At 48.8% G+C, this 23,755-nt stretch overlaps 1 protein-coding gene across 1 annotated transcript in view; it reads right to left on the bottom strand.

Moving 5' to 3' along the window:
- Positions 1-6,038: 6,038 nt before the first annotated feature.
- Positions 6,039-23,755, bottom strand: part of caly (calcyon neuron-specific vesicular protein) — a 28,963-nt gene continuing 11,246 nt past the window's right edge. The window contains exons 2-5 of the mRNA XM_078428515.1: positions 23,417-23,569; positions 20,606-20,725; positions 20,069-20,182; positions 6,039-12,299 (exon numbers count right to left, since the gene is read on the bottom strand). Of these exons, the coding sequence (XP_078284641.1) occupies positions 12,096-12,299; positions 20,069-20,182; positions 20,606-20,725; positions 23,417-23,545 (567 nt within the window). The 5' untranslated portion in view covers positions 23,546-23,569 and the 3' untranslated portion in view covers positions 6,039-12,095. The remainder of the gene's footprint in view (positions 12,300-20,068; positions 20,183-20,605; positions 20,726-23,416; positions 23,570-23,755) is intronic.

Raw genomic sequence — 23,755 nt, 5'->3', positions numbered from 1 at the left:
GCTTTAGAAGACCGCCTCCGTCTAGCGTGTGCTGTATTTAGATGCCCCGTGCTAATATCACTTGTACAGAGCGTGAGAAGGCAAAGCATGAAGCTGTAAATCATGGGAGATGTTATCACGTGAAGGCTTCAGGGCATCGGATCAGATTGCACTCTGGCATTTTAATAGAGGCTTTGCCCCGTTTATTTAAATGGGTTAATATGGTGTGAGCGGAGAGAGTGGGATTTGATTAAACAGAGGAGAGATCATTCTCAGAAGTGGCCAGACAGCAGTCTTTAAATGGAGGGGAGGGGTAGGGGGATGGGGAGGGGTAGGGGGATGGGGAGGGAGGGGTGGGAGGATGGGTAGGGGGAGGGGTAGGGGGATGGGTAGGGGAGGGGGAGGGGGATGGGGATGGTAGGGGGATGGGGAGGGGTAGGGGGATGGGGAGGGAGGGGTAGGGGGATGGGGAGGGGTAGGGGGATGGGGATGGGGAGGGGTAGGGGGATGGGGATGGGGATGGGGAGGGGGATGGGGAGGGGTAGGGGGATGGGGAGGGGTAGGGGGATGGGGATGGGGAGGGGTAGGGGGTGGGATGGGTAGAGGGGTAGGGGGATGGGGAGGGGGATGGGGAGGGGGATGGGGAGGGGGATGGGGTAGGGGGTAGGGAGGGGGATGGGGATGGGGAGGGGGAGACAGCGGTTTTTAACTGTAATTTTGAGGCAGATTGCACCAGTTCGCTTCAACATTAAAAGCCACAATGTGCTCTTGCTCCAAGATGAAGTGTCGTGTCAACTTAGTAGCACGGTGTGTGTGAACATAGATGTGACAGAGATGGTGGGGAAGACACAGATAGACACAGATAGACACAGATAGACACAGATAGACAGTTAGACACAGATAGACACAGATAGACACAGATAGACACAGTTAGACACAGATAGACACAGATAGAAACATAGAAACTTAGCTGCAGGAGTGGGCCATTCGGCCCTTCGAGCCAGCACCGCCATTCAATATGTTCATGGCTGATCATCCAAAATCAGTACCCCGTTCCTGCTTTCTCCCCATATCCCTTGATTCCGTTAGCCCTAAGAGTTAAATCTAACTCTCTCTTGAAAACATCCAGTGAATTGTCCACCACTGCCTTATGTGGCAGAGAATTCCACAGATTCACAACTCTTTGCGTGAAAACGTTTTTCCTCATCTCAGTCCTAAATGGCCTATCCACGGTCTATAGACTCAAAGTAAAATCACAGATAGGGGAGGAGAGCAGTGGTGGGGGGCGGTGGTGGGGGGCAGTAGTGGGGGGCAGTGGTAGGGGGGGGCAGTGGTAGGGGGGGGCAGTGGTAGGGGGGGCAGTGGTAGGGGGGCAGTGGTGGGGGGGGGGGCAGTGGTAGGGAGTACCATTGTAAGCAGGATCAGGAGGCAGTGTATGCAGGCAGGACAGCTGCCGATGAAGGGAGAACATGTTGGTATGCGATGCACGGTGTAAATTGGAAACAGATTGAGCATCTTAAATATAAACCTGCTCCACCAATAATGAGGGTTGAAGCATTTGCAAGAATGATTTCTAATTTGTATTCCAAGGAGCTTGAATAGTTTTCCAAAGTATGAGACCAATCTAAAAATAAAATTCAAAGCACAGCTCAGCCATGTTCCTTGTCGATTGTTGATTTAAGATGTTTGTTCTTCCTGAAGTTGTGTGAAAGCTCTGGTGTGTCGAGAGACCAACACTAGCTTTGGTGAAACAAGCTGTGGCTCTGGTGAACTTACAAAGCAAATGGGAAATCGCATTTGGCATCTTGATTGTTTTTTAGAAAAAAAGTCACGTTCAGCTTAGGCAAAGGGCACAGGCGCGTGGGGACAGGGTCTCACATGAAGACCCGGCCTTGTGCACCCTCACGCAGGGGTGGAGTGGGGGAGGGGGTGAGGGGAGGGGAGGGGTAGGGGGATGGGTAGGGGGATGGGGAGGGGTAGGGGGAGGGATAGGGGATGGGTAGGAGGATGGGGGAGGGGTAGGGGGATGGGGAGGGGTAGGGGGATGGGGAGGGGTAGGGGGATGGGGAGGGGTAGGGGGATGGGGAGGGGTGGGGATGGGGAGGGGTGGGGGGATGGGGAGGGTAGGGGGATGGGGAGGGATGGGGAGGGGTAGGGGGTATGGAGGGGACAGGGGAGGGATAGGGGATGGGTAGGAGGATGGGGGAGGGGTAGGGGATGGGGAGGGGTAGGGGAGGGATAGGGGGATGGGGAGGGGTAGGGGGATGGGGAGGGGGGGTAGGGGGATGAGGGAGGGGATGGGGAGGGGTATGGGACGAGGGAGGGGTAGGGGGATGGGTAGGGGGATGGGGAGGAGGGATGGGGAGGGGTAGGGGGCTGGGGAGGGGTAGGGGGATGGGGAGGGGTAGGGGGATGGGGAGGGGTAGGGGACGGGGGATGGGGAGGGGTAGGGGATGGGTAGGGGGATGGGGAGGGGAATGGGGAGGGGTAGGGGGATGGGGAGGGGTAGGGGATGGGGAGGGGTAGGGGACGGGGGATGGGGAGGGGTAGGGGATGGGTAGGGGGATGGGGAGGGGAATGGGGAGGGGTAGGGGGATGGGGAGGGGTAGGGGATGGGGAGGGGTAGGGGGACGGGGGAGGGGTAGGGGTATGGGGAGGGGTAGGGGGATGGGGAGGGGCCGGGGGAGGGGTAGGGGATGGGGAAGGGTAGGGGGATGGGGAGGGGTAGGGGGACGGGGGAGGGGTAGGGGGATGGGGAGGGGTATGGGACAGGGGAGGGGTAGGGGGATGGGGAGGGGTAGGGGATGGGGGAGGGATAGGGGATGGGGAGGGGTAGGGGGATGGGGAGGGGTAGGGGATGGGGAGGGGTAGGGGGATGGGGAGGGGCCGGGGAGGGGGAGGGGTAGGGGATGGGGAGGGGGATGGGGAGGGGACGGGGAGGGTAGGGGATGGGGAGGGGGATGGGGAGGGGGATGGGGAGGGGACGGGGAGGGGGAGGGGACGGGGGAGGGTAGGGGTAGGGGGATGAGGGAGGGGTAGGGAGATGGGGAGGGGTAGGGGGATGGGGAGGGGTAGGGGGATGGGGAGGGGGTGGGGAGGGGGATGGGGAGGGGACGGGGAGGGGGAGGGGGAGGGGTAGGGGACGGGGAGGGGTAGGGGGATGGGGAGGGGTAGGGGTAGGGGGATGGGGGAGGGGTAGGGGGATGGGGAGGGGCCGGGGGAGGGGGATGGGGAGGGGTCGGGGATGGGGGAGGGGCTGGGGGAGGGGTTAGGGGCACTGATGCTCATGGGACCTCCTCCTCCTTCTTGATCACAGTGTCATCTTGGATCATTCCATCACTGTAAAGTCATTACATTTGTGTCTGGGAGCTCATGGGGTTACCGACTGAAAGGATGAAGAATTAACAATGGAAGTGAATAAAGATTTGAAATGAGTGGTACGTGGAGTTGAATCTCCGGCCAGCAGCAGGTGGTGATTCCCAGCTTCTCCTGAGACATCTCAGTGACATCCAGCCACGAGGATCATTCTGAAGGTCACATCGTGAAACGTCACCGGTCCATTCCCTCCACAGATGCTGCCTGACCCGCTGTTCCTCCAACACTTTGTGTTTTGCTGCAAGTATTTAACAGGTGTTGATATTTTTTAATAAATCACTAGAGTTGGTGTTGCATGGATTTTAATTTAGTAACTTAGTTTTATAAATTCCAAGGAAGATAGTGAATTTTCTAACATTTTACTGCACATCGACCTAGTTGGAAATGACAGATGTTTGTATAACATTTTCAGAATATTAAGTTGTAAGCCAATATAGATGGTAATCTAATTTCAAAATACTTCAGCATATTGGTGGTAAATTAAAAATTGTCTTGTTCTGAATATTAAATGAAAATCTCAGCAGGTTAAAATTTCAGAAGCATTTTGAAGTGGTGTAATGTAGCCCAGCTAAACACTGATTTTGTTTGCTTGTGTGGGTGTGATGTGTCAGTAAGGCATGGCGCCATCTCTAACCTGGACATGTTTATTCACCACGCTTAGCTAAACGATAACGTGAACGAATTAGAGCTTTGTTTAGACTAAAAGTTAAATTAATATTTTACAAGTTAAAGTCGCCACTGCTGGTTATATAGGTGGAAAGATTGTTGATGTGCAGCTTACATGTTTAATTGATATGAATACTGTCACCTTTTTGGCAACAAATAAAAGCACTGGATCTAAGTAGAAACAAGGAGCTGGAGATTCTGGTTTACAAAACCAGACACAAAGTGCTGGAGTAACTCAGCAGGTCAGGCAGCATTTGGCTTCTGCATCTTCAATAAGTGATAGTAGAATTAGGCCATTTGGCCCATGAAGTCTCCACCGCCATTCAATCATGGCTGATCTATCTCTCCATCCTAACCCCATTCTCCTGGCTTCTCCCCATAACCCCATGACATCCTTTCTGTTCACATATCAGCCCAAATGGCTTCTAAAAGCTGTAATTGTATCCGTTTCCGTAGCTTCCTCTGGCAGCTTATTCCAGATCCGGATTACCCTTCGAGTGAAAAAGTTGCCCTTGAGGTCTCTCTTAAATCGCCCCCCTCTCACCTCAAGCCTGTGCCCTCTAGTTTTAGAATCCTCTACCTGGGAAAAAGACTGTGAGCTTTTACTTTATCCATGCCCCGTGTGATTTTGTGCATCTCAGTGTCGTCACCCCTCAGGTTGCTACCTTCCAAAAAAGGAGTGTCGATTTCAGCAGATAATTCCTGTTCTTGACAAGAACATCTCTTTGCCACAGCAGTGTTTGAAGTCAGCACGACAGAATCACGGAGCGGACTCGATGGGCCGAGTGGCCTAATGGGGAAGGGAGCCCTGGTCTGTGTGTGGGCGCTGAGTGGCTTCCCAATGTGGGCGCTCTGGGTCTGATACCACGAGATAGCCAGGTCTTGTGAGAAGTGCCACTAGTTTCCTGTGAACACAGTGGCAAACCCATAAACAGCTTGTCAGCCCATAATAAAGACAAGAAGCTCCCGATTAATGGGAAAGCACAACGTGGCCCTGCAAGTGGATGTAGCTTGTGGTCTGGACCGCAGGGAGTTGAGTGAGAGCCTTTGCTGAACGTTCCAGCACTCCTCAGATCTAAGTTAATGGGCAGTTTCACCTCCTGACTCCATCCCAGTAGAAATACAGTTTATAGAACTCTAAATATGAAAGGAAATCTCCATTTAAAAATTGCATATTTTTCCCGTAAGACGGCAGCACAGAAAATCTTTTGAAGTCCGTCTTGCAAGTTTCAAAACACCTTTTAGCTACTGATTATACAGGAAAGCAGTTTCCTTTACTTTGAAGGCATGCTGATAGAGGGGAGGGAAACCTTCATTAAAATCCCCGAACAGACTTAGTTGCTGCCTTACTGCCTAACAGTGGTGTCAGGGCTTTTCATTGAGCTGCTCAGAATAGGTAGCACCTGTAACTCAAAACACATACTTTACTGCTCAGGAAACCACAGCTGGTTGTGTTCGGCCTCCCTTCTCACTACACATACTCTCCACCTTCCAACGGCCCTCTGACAAAGGAGGTACAAGGTGTGGAACAGAGTCAAAGTGTTTCATTGTCAGATTAAATTGTCTTTCCATGTTTAATTATCATTTGTACCGGCATCGAAAACAAGAACATTCTTACTTGGTGGAGCAGGACCCCAAAACGTATGTCATAAATACACAATAATCAGCAATACAATAGCTTAATAACTGTAATACCAGGCACCCTAATGGTGCAAAACCAAAGTCTGCAGTACAACCATCGACACAGTCCATCGACGACCATGGTTTACGTCAGAAACAGGTACAGATTTCAGGCCTTCTTTCCCGATCAATAAGACCATGCATGCTCCTTTCCACTGACTGGTCAGCACGCAACAAAAGCTTTTCCCTGTACTTCGGTACATGTGACACTAAACTCAACCCAACCTTGGCCCCACCGCCACTGGCCCCACCGCCACTGGCCCCACCGCCACTGGCCCCACCGCCACTGGCCCCACCGCCACTGGCCCCACCGCCACTGGCCCCACCGCCACTGGCCCCACCGCCACTGGCCCCACCGCCACTGGCCCCTTGCTCTACCCATGTCTGCACTGACCACAATGACACCCACCTACCTGCACGTTTCCTTTAGTTTACTTTTAGTTTAGAGACAGAGTGGAAACAGGCCCTTCGGCCCACTGAGTTCATGCCGACCAGTGATACTAGTTCTATCGTACATACCAGGGAGAATCTGGTAATTAACCTACAAGTCTTTGGAATGTGGGAGGAAACCGGAGCACCCCGAAAAACCCACGCGGTCACAGGGAGAACGTACAAACTCCGTACAGACAGCACCCGAGGTCAGGATCGAACCTGGGTCTCTGGCGCTGTGAGTCATGTGTCCTCTATGCCCTGTCTGTTCAGGAACCTGTCCATGTGTCCTGTGTATAAACATAATAAATGCCTATCCAACAAATATATTCCAGTGACCATCATCTAAAGGTACTGATTTATTGGCGCATGTGACAATGCTGAATTAATTCAGGACTCTGTTCATTTACTTCTTGCACTGATCCTATCACTGACTGTATCAGCTTAATGCAACAATTACTCCACTGGGAAATGCCAATACATTGCGGTCATCTTTCATAATTCAGAGAAGCAAGTTCGGTTTCCAATTCCAGATGGTACTTCATCATCCAATCAGTTTTCACATTTGCAGTACGGATTAAAAGCTACCAAAGAATGTCTTCAGCTTCAGAGTGGAATGTGGGCTTATGTGTTTCTGTAAACATTCAGGAACAGCTTCTTGCCCACTCTCATCAGACCACTGACTGCAAGGGAATAGACCCCATCTCCCAACCCATCTGTCTGTGGATCCTGTAGCACTATAACATTATAATTCTAAACTCTGATATCTTTCACTCAGTCAACTGTTGGCGGCACGGTAGTGCAGTGCTAGAGTTGTTGCCTTAGAACGCCAGAGACCCTGGTTCGATCCTGACTACGGATGCTATACCCGAAACGTCATCTATTCCTTTTCTCCAGAGATGCTGTCTGACCCGCTGAGTTACTCCAGCCTTTTGTGTTTATCTTTCCTCTAAACCTATCCTATCCATGTACCTGTCTAAATGTTTCTTAAATGTTGTGATAGTATTTGCCTCAATGACTTTCTTTGGCATTTGGTTCCATCTATCGCCCTTTGTGTAAAATAAAGTTGTCCCTCAGGTTCCTATTAAATCTTAAACCAATGTCCTCTCATTCTTGATTCCCCTACTCTTGGTAAAAGACTGTGCATTTACCCTATCAATTTCTCCCATGATTTTGTACACCTCTATAAGATCACCCCTCATCCTCCTGTGCTCCAAGGAATAGAGTCCCAGCCTGCTCAACCTCTCCCTACAGTTCATGCCCTCGGGTCCTGGCAACATCCTCGAAAATCTTTTCTGCACCATTTCCAGCTTAACAACATACAGTATTTCCTATAACAGGGTGACTAAAACTGAACACAATACTCTAAATGTGGCCTCACCAATGTCTTGTACAACTGTAACATGACCGCCCAACTTCTATACTCAATACTCTGCCTCATGTAGAGTCTGATTTGATAGGATAGCAAGCGGAACAAGATTTTAATTGTATCTCACTGCACATGCCAATAATAAAACACATGACAATACTAAATCCGCAGATGGAATCAGGAGAGTTATATAGGAATCCACCCCTATCAGCATAAATAGTGGGCAGCACAGCACTAGAGGGCCGGAGACCAGGTTCGATCCTGACGACAGGTGCTGTCTGTACAGAGTTTGTACGTTCTCTCGCGTCGTTTTTTCTGGACGCTCCAGTTTCCTTGAAAGAAGTACAGGTACATTGGATAATAGACTTTGGTAAAATTATAAATTGTCCCTAGTGTGTGGGATAGAACTAGTGTGGACAGATTAGTTGCTGGTCGGCACGGACTTGATGGGCCGATGCGCCTATTTCCGCGCTGTTTCTCTAAACGACTTTAGACCTCAAAGTAAAGTCTCCTTTGTCCTTCACACGTGTGTGCAGCGTCCCACAGCTCCGTCAGTGAGATGCAGGGGTGGGGGAGGATGTGCCATTCTCACTCTGACCGCAATGTTGGGGCAGTTTACACAGACTCTCTGCAGGAGCAGGTCATGCATATTCAGAGGCCAAGGAACTCGTGTCTGAAGAGAAATCAGCCCATTTATTTTATTGGTTTCAAAGCAAGTAATCATAATCTCCATTTGGCACTTAAACACCCCAACGTGCTGGCTGCAATGCACAGCTCACAAGATCTATAAATACATACGTGTTGCTAAATTAACAGTGTCACACCGTGAACATTGGCTGGTGCTAAGACGTTGGCTGACAGATATCACAACAGTATTACAACATTCACTACACTTATTAGAAGCAACGTCTCATTAGATTTTTAGACAAACAAAGGCGACCTGCAGCAACTTAATTAAAAATCTGTCAGCTCCTGAGCTTCTGCTCACAAGTGAATGTGACAGGAGAGGGGATCTCATTAGTGGCACAGCAGGTCACACAGACACAGACCAGCGCTACACATCTGCTGCAAGATGCATCCCGTCTCAGGCACCCCGCAGCACATCTGTCCAGTGAGACAATCCACACATCTGTCCAGTATGATCCCATCCACACATTTGCCCAGTGATCCTATCTACACATCTGTCTAGTGATCCTATCTGCACATCTGTCCAGTATGATCCCATCCACACATCTGCCCAGTGTGATCCCATCCACACATCTGCCCAGTGATCCTATCTGCACATCTGTCCAGTATGATCCCATCCACACATCTGCCCAGTGTGATCCCATCCACACATCTGCCCAGTGATCCTATCTACACATCTGTCTAGTGATCCTATCTACACATCTGTCTAGTGATCCTATCTGCACATCTGTCCAGTGATCCCATCCACACATCTGCCCAGTGATCCTATCTACACATCTGTCCAGTATGATCCCATCCACACATCTGCCCAGTGATCCCATCCACACATCTGCCCAATCCTATCTACACATATGCCCAGTGATCCTATCTACACATCTGCCCAGTGATCCTATCTACACATCTGTCTAGTGATCCTATCTGCACATCTGTCTAGTGATCCTATCCGCACATCTGCCCAGCGTGATCTCTAAACATATCTGTCCAAATGTGATCCCATCCCCACATCTGTCCACTGTGATCCTATCTGCACATCTGTCCAGTGTGATCCTATTGCACATCTGTCCAGTGTGATCCTATTGCACATCTGTCCAGTGAGATTGAGTCCTCACATCTGTGTGCAGGAAGGAACTGCAGATTCAGGTTTACACTGAAGACGGATACAAACTGCTGGAGTATCCCAGCGGGTCAGGCAACATCTCTGGAGAAGTCTGAGGAAGAGTATCCCAGCGGGTCAGGCAACATCTCTGGAGAAGTCTGAGGAAGGGTCTCGACCTGAAACGCCACCTATACCCTTTTCCCAGAGATGCTGCCTTGCCAGCTGAGTTACTCCAGCTTTTTGTGTCAATCTTGACTCACATCTGAGCAGGTGATATCACATCATCAACTGTCATAATCCACAATGCAAAGTGGAAGCTTGGAGATTTGTGTTCTCACATACACCCCCCCAACCTCCCCTCAGAGCTGGACTAAACTGCTTGCCCTTTAAACACTGTGATGCCCGGAAGGTACCCGGTCTACACTGCCCCAGTACATGTCTCCTTGCGTCTGCTTGTTGGTCTGAGTGCATCCTCGGAGAGCCAGCTTTCAGAGACCAGGTGGCATGGGGGAATCTGCACGCACAGTCTGCTGCTAATTCCAAGTATCAATGCTCCGGGCAGCTGGAAGGAGCTTTGTGCCTCTACCCAGCTCGGTAGAATATACTCATTTGGCAATAAGAAGGCAGTGGTCAGTGGCAGGGCTGAACTGTCTGCCCTATTGCTCAAGACTCTGGAAAAAAAACAGCACACAATGTTCTGGGGTAACTCAGCGAGACAGGCAGAATCTCTGGAGAGAAGGAACAGACGAGCTACCGGGATGGGACCTTTCTTCAGACTGATGAACCCTTTGCTGTGATGAACTGTTAAGTGCATCGGATACTGCTCTTCCTTCACCACTGCGAGATTATGTCACCAGACAAGCCAGACAGACTGTGTCCTTTACTCTCCCCGACTGGCAGAGAGCCTGCCCCATTCAGGCTCCCCGCTGCCGATTCCCTCCAGATGTGGATCTACTGGTGGATGTATTAACATAGTCAGAGTTGTACAGCACGGAAACAGGCCCTTCGGCCCACCTTGTCCATACTGGGCTAGTTTGCCTGCGTTTGGCCCATAAATCCCTCTAAACCATTCCTATTCACATATCTATCCCAATGTCTTTGGCAGCTCATTCCAGATAAGCTCTACCCTCTGAGTGGAAAGATTGCCCCCTCTGTTTGCCTCCTCTCTGGCAACCTCTTCAAGCACTATCCAGATGGCTGCATCATCAGTCCAAACCATCACCAGCCTGGCCTAACCCCACCAAGACAATGTCCTCCACCTCCCTCAAGCTCCGCAACATGAAACCATCTCCTCCCGTTCCCAACTCTGACCAAACGTCATTGATGTGAAACATTATCCGGTTCTCTCTCCACAGATGCACCCTGATTGTCTCCAGTTCTTTCACACTTCCAGCGGCACAATCCTTGCAAGAACCCCATCAGAAGGATGATTGAACCAAACATTGGGATGATAGGAAACTCGACTTAAAATTAATTACAATTACTCAAGACCAAAATTATTCGTAAACCACAGAACATGAACAATTTACATTTCATTATTACTGTAAATCAAGACAGTTTTAACGATGGTTGGCGTGGCGATGCTGGAGATGGTAACTCTCGGTGATCCTGGCTCTGGGCTACAGTGTAGGTACAAGGGTAACACACAAGTACAAGAGCAATGGTGTGCTGGCTCAGTCAGTGGGAAACCACAAGCAGTGGGCAATCCTGGCTCTGGGCTACAGTGTAGGTACAAGGGTAATGCAAGCACAGTGTACATCACAAGCACAAGTACTAGATCAATAGTGCGCTGGCCCAGCAGGTGGGAAACCAGAAGGGGGCGGGGGGGAGGGATAAATAAGTAAATAACATTATGCATTTCAATAGTCGTTGTTCACCCAGTATCTGCAGTGTGGAGACTCCACCATCTGCCATCCACACCGTTGTCCAAGCAAGTCTCACCTACATTTGGTTCCATCACCAGTGCAAAGCTGCAAGAAGTCTACGTGTTTGGCTGAGATTAATTGAACACAAACTGTTAACGTGAGGCTGCATCTGTGAATCGCCTGATCATTCCTTCTCAGCTGTAAATGATCAGGACCTTTATTTCAGGCACGCCTTCCTGCTCTAACTGCGGGTCTCTAAAGAGAGGACACACACTCTGCCATGGGGTCGGGGAGAAGGAGGAAGCCAATCGCATCTGATAAAATGGAAACAATCACAACACCGTCACAGAAATACTGGCAAGCATTGTAGTAGCTGGCAGGAGTTAGAATGGACCTACTGTGGCCCAACTGCATTGCAGGATCCCACAAATTATTCCACAGGCCCTTCTTAAACCTGGTCCCTGAAGCCGATTTGGATGAAAATGCATTTACAGTTCAGTCCTGCTGCCTCTATCTATGCAGTCGGGTTGGATTATACATTGCTGGCCAAGTTGACCTTCACTTTGACCCCAACATTAGCTGGACAAACTAACCGAGTTAATTATATGATATGATGTGATTGTGGTTCGCTCCCCATTTCTCTCTGTCTCTGATACACCAGACTCAGGTAAACAAAACTACACACAAACACACACACGCATGCGCACACACACACACATGAACACTCTCTCATGCACCCTATTGCACAGACAGAAACAAATGATCACACACACTATGTGTGTGCACACGCCTACAATATTGCACAGACTGACTCGTGCACTCAGGCATTCACACAAACACTCACTCACACATCCCCAATCGAAAGTCCGGCTCCTGGCAAGTAGATTTATATAATGCTTGATTACTCAATAAACAAGAGGAGATTGATGTGTTCTCCTTCTCGACTCCTCTAATGATGAGGGGCGGTCGGCTCATCCTTTGATTTTGCTGGTGCTTTCAAGGCAGGAAGCACCGGTAGCCAGGGTGAGGAGAGGTCGGGGATGGTTCTCTTGGCCTGGCTTAAGTGGCTAATGACAGTGTAGAGGCTTCCCCTTGGTCCAGTCTCCTGCTGGGAGTAATACATCTCCAGTGCCGCCGGGCTGCAGTGTTTGTGCTGCAGGAGAAACAAGTCAAACATGAGTGAGAGTGGGCGCCCACCAAAGATCCCCCACAATAGACCACGTCCTGGATCAGGGATGTGCGAGACGTTTGTACAAGATGCTGCTCAGGTGAAGATGTGAAGACCTTGCTCAATGTTCTTGTCTTCACTACATTGACACATTTACAACTGAAGCACATACGAGATGTCAAGAGTCAAACATGTTGACTTGTCATATACACAGGCTAGGGAACAATATACTCTCACTTGCTGCAGCTTTACAGGCACATTAATGCAAAAATGCAACAAATAAAAATATTCAGTGGTGTGGCACAGTGGTGCAGTTCGAGAGAACTACTACCTCACAGCATCAGAAACCCTGGTTCAATCCTGCCCACGTGTGCTGTCTGTGTGGAGTTTGCACTTGGCCATGTGAGTTTACTCCGGGTGCTCCGATTTCCTCTCATGTTCCAAAGAAGTGGGTGTTTTAGGTTAATTGGCCTCTGAAAATTGCCCGTGGCGTGGGAAGTGGATGAGAAAGTGGAATAACCCAGAACCAATGTGAACAGGTGATTAATGGTCAGTGTGTACTCGGTGGCCAAATGGTTTGTTTGTATGCTGTTAAACTCAAATTATCAGTTACTCCAGGTAAAGCACACCTTAATAATGCAAACCAAAGTAGGTCGTGTAACCTACACATAGCCCAGAGTAGACTCTTGCTGAGATATGTCATTGGAGATATGTTTCTCTTATTTCTTTACTTCATAGGTGGCCATTTGGCCCATCAAATCTATGCTAGCCACGACTGGGGCATTCACGTGGTGCAACTATTCAAACGATGGGCAGGGTGTGAACACAACAGAATAAGGGAGAAACCAGGAACTACAGATGCTGGTTTCCAAAAAAGACACAAAGTCTTTCACAAAGACGTAATTCTGTAGGTCAGGCAGCATCTCTGGAGACCAGGGAGAGGTGATGTTTCACAGAGTGCTGGAGTAACTCAGCGGGTCAGGCAGCATCTGTGGAGAACATGGATAGGTGACGTTTCACAGAGTGCTGGAGTAACTCAGCGGGTCAGGCAGCATCTGTGGAGAACATGGATAGGTGACGTTTCAGGTCGGGACCCATCTTCAGACTGATTGTTGAGTTGGAAGAAAGCTAGAAGTGAGGTGTGACAGGTGAACACGGAGAGGTGGGCTTGTGATGGGCAGATAACTGGACAAAAGCCAAAGATAAAAAACCCAAAGGTGTGAAACAAAGGGAGTGATGAGTTGTGAATTGTCCATCCAGAGGAGGAATGTGGGGGCAAGGGGAGGAAAAGGTGCGAGTCCAGGTGGGGCACGGTGGAGGGGGCATGGGAGGAAAGGGGGTGTGGGGAGAAAGGGGGTGTGGGGAGAAAGGGGAGGGGGTTGTATTCAATGATCATACAGTTGGGTTGTAAGCTATCCTAATGGAATATGCAGTATAGCACCTGACACTTTGTCCCGTCGCTCCCCTTTGCCGGCATTCTCTCCCCCCCCCCCCCCGCCCGTCCCACAATCAGTTTGAAGAAGGGTCCCGATCTGAAACGTCACCTACTGCTTTTTACAGAGATGCTGCCTGACCCACTGAGTTACCCCAGCACTTTGCGTCTTTTTTTGTAGATATACAAGGATTTAAAGCGTAGGAAGATGCTGCTTTATACCAAAGACAGACACAATATGCTGGAGTAACTCAGTGGGTCAGGCAGCATCTCTGGAGAAACAGAATAGGTGATGTTTCAGATTCTGCCCTGAAACGTCACCTATCCATATTCTCCAGAGATGCTGTCTGACCCGCTGAGTTACTCCAGCACTCTGTGTCTATAAGGAATTTCATTGCTGCTTTGCTATCTGTGGGCTCTGGTCTTCAAACAAGTGCAAGAAATCCTACTGCACACCAGCTTATTAGTCACACAACGGTTGTGCAAGAAACCACAGTGTTTCATTGACACTAACAGCGTTTCTGCCCTGAATAATTGATGTATAAATTTACATTGCAGAGAGGAGCTTGCAGAGACTGACAATGCATCCTGTTGCTATGGTGAATCATGAATTTTCAAGCAGCTTCACAACAGGACGCAGCGCTTTGCTGCTCTCACCCAGGCCCCATTGTCCAAGGACAATGCACACTAACCTCCATTTTGTTGCCAATTTTCAGCTAACTAGGGAATTATAGACCAGTGAGCCTGACATGAGTATGTTGAAAGGAGCAAAGAGGTCCTTCTACAGTTGTACCGGGCCCTGGTGAGACCGCACCTGGAGTACTGTGTGCAGTTTTGGTCTCCAAATTTGAGGAAGGATATTCTTGCTATGGAGGGAGTGCAGCGTAGGTTCACTAGGTTAATTCCCGGAATGGCGGGACTGTCGTATGTTGAAAGGCTGGAGCGATTGGGCTTGTATACACTGGAATTTAGAAGGATGAGGGGGGATCTTATTGAAACATATAAGATAATTAGGGGATTGGACACATTAGAGGCAGGAAACATGTTCCCAATGTTGGGGGAGTCCAGAACAAGGGGCCACAGTTTAAGAATAAGGGGTAGGCCATTTAGAACGGAGATGAGGAAGATCTTTTTCAGTCAGAGAGTGGTGAAGGTGTGGAATTCTCCGCCTCAGAAGGCAGTGGAGGCCAGTTCGTTGGATGCTTTCAAGAGAGAGCTGGATAGAGCTCTTAAGGATAGCAGAGTGAGGGGGTATGGGGAGAAGGCAGGAACGGGGTACTGATTGAGAGTGATCAGCCATGATCGCATTGAATGGCGGTGCTGGCTCGAAGGGCTGAATGGCCTACTCCTGCACCTATTGTCTATTGTCTATTGTCTATTGACATCGGTGGTGGAGAAGATGCTGGGGTCAATTATTAAAGATGTAATCGCGGAGCATTTGGATAGCAGTAACAGGATCGGTCCAAGTCAGCATGGATTTACAAAGGGGAAGTCATGCTTGACTAATCTTCTGGAATCTTTTGAGGATGTAACAAGTAAAATGAATAAGGGAGAGCCAGTGGATGTAGTGCATCTGGACTTTCAGAAAGCCTTTGATAATGTCCCACATAGGAGATTAGAGGGCAAAAATAAAGCACATGGTATTGGGGGTAGGGCATTGACATGGATAGAAAATTGGTTGGCAAACAGGAAACAAAGAGTAGGAATTAACGGGTCCCTTTCAGAATGGCAGGTAGTGACTAGTGGGGTGCCGCAAGGCTCGGTGTTGGGACCGCAGCTTTTCACAATATATATTAATGATTTAGATGAAGGAATTAAAAGTAACATTAGCAAATTTGCAGATGACACAAAGCTGGGTGGCAGTGTGAACTATGAGGAGGATGCTATGAGGATGCAGGGTGACTTGGATAGGTTGGGTGTGGGCAGATGCATTATAATGTTGATAAATGTGAGGTTATCCACTTTGGCGGCAAGAATAAGGCAGATTATTATCTGAATGGTGTCAGATTAGGAAAATGGGAAGTTCAATGAGACCTGGGTGTCCTTGTACATCAGTCACTGAAAGTAAACATGCCGGTACAGCAGGCAGTGAAGAAAGATATTGGCATGTTGGCCTTCATAATGAGAGGATTTGAGTAGAGGAGCAAAGAGGTTCTTCTGCAGTTGTATAGGGCCCTGGTGAGACCACACTTGGAATATTGTGTGCAGTTTTGGTCTCCTTATTTGAGGAAGGACATTCTTGCTATTGAGGGAGTAGTTTCACAAGGTTAATTTCCGGGATGGCGGGACTGTCATATGATGAAAGAATGGAGCGACTGGGCTTATTGAAACATATAAAATTAAAGGATTGGACACGCTAGATGCAGGAAACATGTTCCCAATGTTGGGGGAAGTCCAGAACCAGGGGCCACAGTTTAAGAATAAGGGGAAGGCCATTTAGAGCTGAAATGAGGAAAAACCTTTTTACCCAGAGAGTTGTGAATCTGTGGAACTGTCTGCCACAGAAGGCACTGGAGGCCTTCTCTTGTTCCCATCTCCCCCGACTCTCAGTCTGAAAGGTCTCGACCCGAAAGGTCACCCATTCCTTCTCTCCAGAGACACTGTCTGTCCCACTGAGTTACTCCAGCAGTTTGTGACTATCTTCCATTATGTCGCCTAATCTATTCTAATCCACTGTGATTTCTCCTTCAACTTTGGTTGCTCCTCCCTGGGCATGTATAACATGTCTGACGATCAGAGTCTTGTGTAGGAAGGAACTGCAGAGAAGGAATGGGTGATGGTTGGGGTCGAGACCCTTCTTCAGACTGAGAGTCAGAGGAGAGGGAGACATTGATATACGGAAGGGTTAGGTGTGGAAACAACAGATCAAAGCAGACGATGATCAAGGAGAATGTGGAATGGCTCATTGTTGGCTGAGGGGCAGTGACAAGGGGGCATACAGTCAGTAACAGTCAGATCCTCTCGCTTCCTACAGATCTGTAATGGACACTGTTCTGGGCGGTGCGGGTCAGAGTGGAGGTGCACATCCCCCACCCACCCACCCCCCACAGCCCATCCTGCGGTCACTTCCACTCCCAACTAGAGCTGTCCACCTCACAACTCCCACAGCTGCAGCATAGACAGCTTACTGTCGGGTTGCATCACACCTTGGCTTGGGAACAGCTGTGCCCCAGACTCGAAACCTTTCCTATCCTATCCATATCTTTGTGCGTATGTCTGTCACTGTGTGTGTGTCCATGTGTGACCCATCATGTCTGTGTTTCCACCTCACCCCCCCATCCTAAATGGTGACTCCTTATCTGAATCCATGCCCCTTAGTTCTACATTTCACAACTAGGAGAAACTCAACACCTCCATGAAGCTGCCTGTCCTGCTTGTTTACTCCAGCATTTTGTGTCCATCTTCGGTGTAAACCAGCATCTGCAGTTCCTTCCTGCCCACCTGCCCATCTCCCTCAGAACAGTTTACATTTCAATGAGACCTCCCCTTCTCCTGTATACCACCCAACCAGCAAGTCAAAAACGCTTGCAACAATACTTTGTTTGATTTGGCAATTAACTTAGTGAACCTTCCCTGAACTCCCCCCCAATGCAATAAATCAATCCTTAAACCAGGAGGGCAAATCTCCAAACTATCCAGTACTGCAGATGTGTGCTCACCAAAGCCCTGTGCAGATGTGGCAAGACATCCAGACGTTTGCATTCCAGGTCCCTCACAAGAAATATCATACATTGTACATGTACATTGGATTAGGTTTAATCCCGTGTAATTAATGTTTCCAGACCTTCTGACATTAACAGCTTGAACATTTGTTCGTTGCTGGAGATGGTGATGTAGTTTGTACATTCTCAGCGATCCAGATGTGCAGATGTTTAGCAGTGTTGTGTGGTGGGACAAGGGGCCGCAGGAACCTGGAGAAGATCCATGGACGTTGGGCTCAGGAGACGGCACAATGAGCAGCAGATGCTGAGGAGGAATGTCACTGGACCAACAGAACATCACTTTTCTATCTACTGAACCTTTTACCGTGTGGACTGTTTGAATCTATTTTCTTAATGGTATTGAAAACCTCAGTTACCCATCTCAAAGACATTAATCCAGGCCTGATAAACCTCCCAGACTTCACCTCACTATATGCCCCTATTCAGCTTGTCTCCGCAGATCATTAAATAAGGCATTAGATTGCTAGGTTTGTATCACCGAGGTCATACATTGGCAGGACTTCCCCATGTCTCCAAGGCCTGGTGCTGGGGTTATACACATGATGAGTACATTCTACACCATGTGTGGGCATTAGAACACTAAAGCACTGCTGAATTTATCAAACATTCAGCAGAACACTTCAGATTATTTTGTTCTTGCATTGCATAAAGACTGTTCTCATTGGATTTACATAGAACAGTACAGAAGAACAGACCCTCTGGCCCACAATATCTGTGCTGACCATGATGCCTGATTAAACTAATCCTGTAGAGTGAATCCACAGGATCAAATATTGTTGTATTGGCAAGAATCAGAACAGGACAGGTTTGTTCATTCAGAAACAGTTTTATCTCAAACAAGAATTGCTGCCGCAAATGTCAGTGAACAAATGCCATCCTTTGCTTTCTGAATGACTGCTGTTGACTTACAATGGAATGAACCTTTGTGTGCTTGAGATAACCACACAAGTGCTACGGGAATTAAGCTAAAGTGGAATGGATTTGTTCTGTGGCTGAAATGCAGTACCAGGTTTTGAGAAAACTCAATAACTACCTGGCCACGACAGTCTGACGAGAACAGTAATCGCAACTCCCTGCTTGTGAGATAGCCACCATGGAAATGATAGTTAACCAGGGTCAATTCTGAAATTACACACTTTCACCCATCAATAAAACCATGCAGGGAAGCCAAATATAGCTAGCTCGTCACAATGGCAACAGAAAGACTTTCATATGGACTTTTAAGTCAATGTGACTGCTATTGTGACAAACCAAGAAAGGAGCCCTGCCAAGGACATACATTTAATGTCCCAACAACATGGAATGGGTTCATAGTGTTCAGACCATCGCGGGTACTGACCTCCCCATCATCTAGTGGATCTACAGAGGGTGAGGTGAACACTGCCCGGTCCATCACGAGTACTGACCACCCCATCATCTAGTGGATCTACAGAGGGTGAGGTGAACACTGCATGGTCCATCACGGGTACTGACCTGATTCATTTGACACCTGGCATTGGGAAGAAGGTACAAGAGCCTGAAAGCCATGACCTCCAGGTTCAGGAACAGCTTCTTCCTCACAACCACTACAAACACCAACCAAATTTCGAACTACAAATGGTCTTGTTTGCTCAAGAGACTCTGGGCTTTTGTTTTGATTCGCTCTAATATCAGAGATTTTTATTTATTTATATTTGTCTTTGTTTGTTTATTATGTTCACTATGTACACTGTGTGTAGAGGCTTGTGCAGGAAGGAACTGCAGATGCTCGTTTAAACTGTAGACACAAAATGCTGGAGTAACTCAGCGGGACAGGCAGCATCTCTGGAGAGAAGGAATGGGTGACATTTCGTGCCGAGATCCTTTTTCAGATTGTTGCTGTTGCAAGTAAGAATATCATTGCTCCATTTCAGTACATGTGACAATTAAACACAGACTCTTGAATGTGCAGAGCCTGGGTGCAGAGTGGTGCAGTAAAGTGTTCAGATAACGAGTCATAGATCACACACGATCAAAAATACACCATTGAAGGGTGAAGCTGTGCAGTGGCAGTGAGCTGTGTATTGTTGTCGTCAGTACACGACCATTGTGCAGTACATTGTACGTTGCTGAATGGTGCTTCAGTGTAAATCAGTGGCATAGTGAGTGGTACTGTGTGTTGGTACAGTGACTACACAGTGTATTGGTACAGTGACTACACAGTGTATTGGTACAGTGACTACACAGTGTATTGAATAGTGTTTTGCACCACTGTGATATAACAGTGTTGTGTGCAGGAAGGAACTGCAGATGCTGGTTGACACCGTAGACAGACACAAAAAGCCGGAGTAACTGGGCGGGACAGGCAGCATCTCTGGAGAGAAGGAATGGGTGCCGTTTCGTGTCTGAGTGTTGTGCGATGCATAGATATATTCCAGCAGGCAGCACAATGGTAGAGTTGCTGCCTCACAGCGCCAGAGACCCGGGTTCGATCCCGACTACGGGTGCTGTCTGTACGGAGTATGTACGTTCTCCCCGTGACCGCGTGGGTTTCCTCCGGGTGCTTTGGTCTCCTCCCACATCCCACAGCCGGCATGGACTCGGTAATGCATGGAAGTCACAGAAACTTGATGTCAGCTTACCTTAAATACAAACCCTTCAGGGCAGCTGAGCTGGTCGTACCAGAAGGCCTTGTACATGACCAGCATCAAGAGGCAGGCAAGGAAGGCCATGGTGATGAGGATCAACCCTGTCAGCTGCACAAATCAAAGCAAATAACACCATAAGACAAAGGAGCAGGGGAGGCCATTCAGCCCATCTAGTCTGCTCCACCATTCAATCATGACTGATCTATCTTCCCCTCTCAACCCCATTCTCCTGCCTTCTCCCCATTGCCCCTGACACCCGTACTAATCAAGAATCTATCACAATACCCACTGACTTGGCCTCCACAGCCGCCTGTGGCAATGAATCCTACAGATTCACCACCCTCTGACTAAAGACATTCATCCTCATCTCCTTTCTAAAGTGCGTCCTTTTATTCTGAGACTGTGCCCTCTGGTCCTAGACTCTCCCACTGCAGGTAATATCCGGTAATGCCTGTAAGGAGGTCACATAATGGGAAGAGCAAGGACCAAGGGGGCAGAACGTTTGGACACGCGGCGGGTGGTGCAGATTACCTTGACTTTCTCAGAGAACTCGGCGTAGAAGTTAATGTTGAGCTTCTTGATCCCAGGGATATGCAACTTCTTCTTCTTCTTCTGCTGGATCTGGTACTCAGTCCTGGTCTTCACCACCACCTGCAGTAGGACACAGATACAGAGGTCAGATTCAGCCAGCACAAAGTGCAGAGGGATTCATACACAGAGTCTTTTACCCAGGGTGGGGGAATCGAGAAGCAGAGGACATACATTTAAGGAGAGAGGAGAAATATTTAACAGCAAACCGAGGGACAACCTTTTCACACACAGAGGTTATTGAGTACATGGAACAAGCTGCCTGAGAATGTAGTTGGGGAAGGTACTATAACAACATTTAATAGACACTTGGACAGGTACATGGATGGGAAAGGTTTAGATGGATATGGGCCCAATGCAGGCAAATGGGACTGGTGTAGATAGGGCATGTTGGTCAGTGTGGGCAAGTTGGGCCGAAGGGCCTGTGCTGTGTGACATTGGTCTCCCTGCCCCTATTAGACAATATTCCAGTTTCCCTGCCCAACTCTCGGGAGTCAGGAGTGTAATCCTCACACAAACAGACTCTGGCTTCACAATTCCATCCTTTTCATTTACACCAGCTGCTTTAATCTGTTGTTTGTTCCAACCATCTTCCTGTCACAATTCTCCCTTCCCTCACCCGGTACCCACCACGTTTTGTCCTCCCTCTTCTCTCCCAGCTGTTTTTCCACCTCTCCCTACAATCAGTCTGAAGAAGGATCCCAGCTCGAAATGTCACCTACCCATGTTCTCCAGGGATGCTGCCTGACCCGCTGAGTTACTCCAGCACTCTGTGAAACGTCACCTACCCATGTTCTCCAGGGATGCTGCCTGACCCGCTGAGTTACTCCAGCACTCTGTGTCCTTTTTTGCAGCAAAGTAATAGATGGATGTGAAAGGGATGGAAAAGGCACATTGGTGCCAGGGGTGAGGACAACGCCAACCACTGACGGCTCCGTTCTTGTGCTACACCTGGCACCAGGTACACAGGGAAGGCTGAGATACTCTCCCTGTCAGCTTCCAGCAAAGCCCAGCAAGCCATCTCACTCACATTCTGCCAGTCCCCCCCCACATTCAAACTTCACTAGGTTAATTCCCGGAATGGCGGGACTGTCGTATGTTGAAAGGCTGGAGCGATTGGGCTTGTATACACTGGAATTTAGAAGGATGAGGGGGGATCTTATTGAAACTAAGATAATTAGGGGATTGGACACATTAGAGGCAGGAAACATGTTCCCAATGTTGGGGGAGTCCAGAACAAGGGGCCACAGTTTAAGAATAAGGGGTAGGCCATTTAGAACGGAGATGAGGAAGAACTTTTTCAGTCAGAGAGTGGTGAAGGTGTGGAATTCTCTGCCTCAGAAGGCAGTGGAGGCCAGTTCGTTGGATGCTTTCAAGAGAGAGCTGGATAGAGCTCTTAAGGATAGCGGAGTGAGGGGGTATGGGGAGAAGGCAGGAACGGGGTACTGATTGAGAGTGATCAGCCATGATCGCATTGAATGGCGGTGCTGGCTCGAAGGGCTGAATGGCCTACTCCTGCACCTATTGTCTATTGTCTATTATTGAATGATAAAATAGAGGTAAAGAGTTGGTTTCATAAAACCTTTATTACTTCTAAAACTGTCTATTAAAACTAGATCAGAGCAGTTAAAAGGAGAGCACATCTCCAAACTGTATCCAGCACTGCAGATGTGGGCTCACAAAGCCCTGTGCAGATGTGGCAAGACATTCTGACTTTTGCATTCCAAGTCCCTCACAAGAAAGATCACACATGTCCATGTACATTGGATCAGGTTTAATCCCGTGTAATTAATGTTTCCAGACCATCTTGAACATTTGTTCGTTGCTGGAGATGGTGATGTAGTTTGTGCATTCGCAGTGATCCACACATGCAGATGTTTAGCAGTGTTGTGCAGTGGGACAAGGGGCCGCAGGAACCTGGAGGAGATCCATGGACGTTGGGCTCAGGAGATGGTACAATGAGCAGCAGGTGCTGAGGAGGGATATCACTGGAGCAACAGAACAACGGCCTTTCTTAATCACCGGTTACTTTACTGAACCATTTACCTTTTGGACTGCTTGAATCTCTTTGCTCAATGACACTGATCCGTTAGCCATCTCGAAGGCATTAATCCAGGCCTGAACACCACCTCATTAAATGCCCCAATCAAGCTTGTCTCCACAGAACATTAAATATATCATTACTTTGCTGGATTACAATGGACCAATCACAAAAACATTGGCCCGTTCCCCCTCAAACACAGAGCTGGTGAATGGGATTGGCCAGTGGCCTGGTCACTCGTTTCAGTGGATCAACAACTCTGCTGCAGCTTGTACTGGGACAGGAGCAGGAAATGGCCACTAAGGACCAGCGTAGGTGGGCTTCTTGGTCGACTGGTGCTGTCTGTGTGGAGTTTGCATGTTCTCCCTGTGACCATGTGAGTTTCCTCCGGGTGCTTCGGTTTCCTTCTCCCACATCCCACAGACGTGCGGGTTTGTAGTTTATTGACCCTCTGTAAATTGCCCCTAGTGTGTCGGGAGTGGCAGAGAAAGTGGGATAAGACAGGACTAGTGTGAACGGGTGATCAATGGTCAGTTTGGATGGTGTGCTGAAGGGCCTGTTTCCATGCAGTAACTAAACTAACCTAATACAAAGAAAGCCCATCAACGCCTCTACATCCTGCACACATTGAGCAGGTTTGGGACGTCACCGAATGCTGTATCGAGTTACTCCTAGTGTAAGGAGGCGATCGTACTGACTGGATGTCCACATACCTTCTCAGGAAGGGGCTGCTCCAGCTGGTTGACATCTAGCGGAGTGATCAGGGGGATGTTATCAAAGCCATCGTCCCCACCCTGCTCCTTCAGCGGCTTGTCGGAGAAGCTGTACCCAGCCTTCACCATGATGAAGCTGGCGATTAGAACCACCTGCAAAAGAGGGAAGAGGTTTGTGAGGAGCTCACTCTGAACAAGGAACTGCGTGCATGTAGACTGGCCCCAATCACACACTCCACTGTGCCAGGGGGTCATTGCGAATCCACTGAGGGAGGCTTGGGTCCGTAAGACAGACCCTCCTTCCACACGTAGACACAAAGTGCTGGAGTAACTCAACGG

This window comes from Rhinoraja longicauda, chromosome 35 (assembly GCF_053455715.1).
Source record: "Rhinoraja longicauda isolate Sanriku21f chromosome 35, sRhiLon1.1, whole genome shotgun sequence".
In the NCBI taxonomy this organism is placed as follows: Eukaryota; Metazoa; Chordata; class Chondrichthyes; order Rajiformes; family Arhynchobatidae; genus Rhinoraja; species Rhinoraja longicauda.
This window is presented reverse-complemented; position numbering and strand designations above follow the sequence as displayed.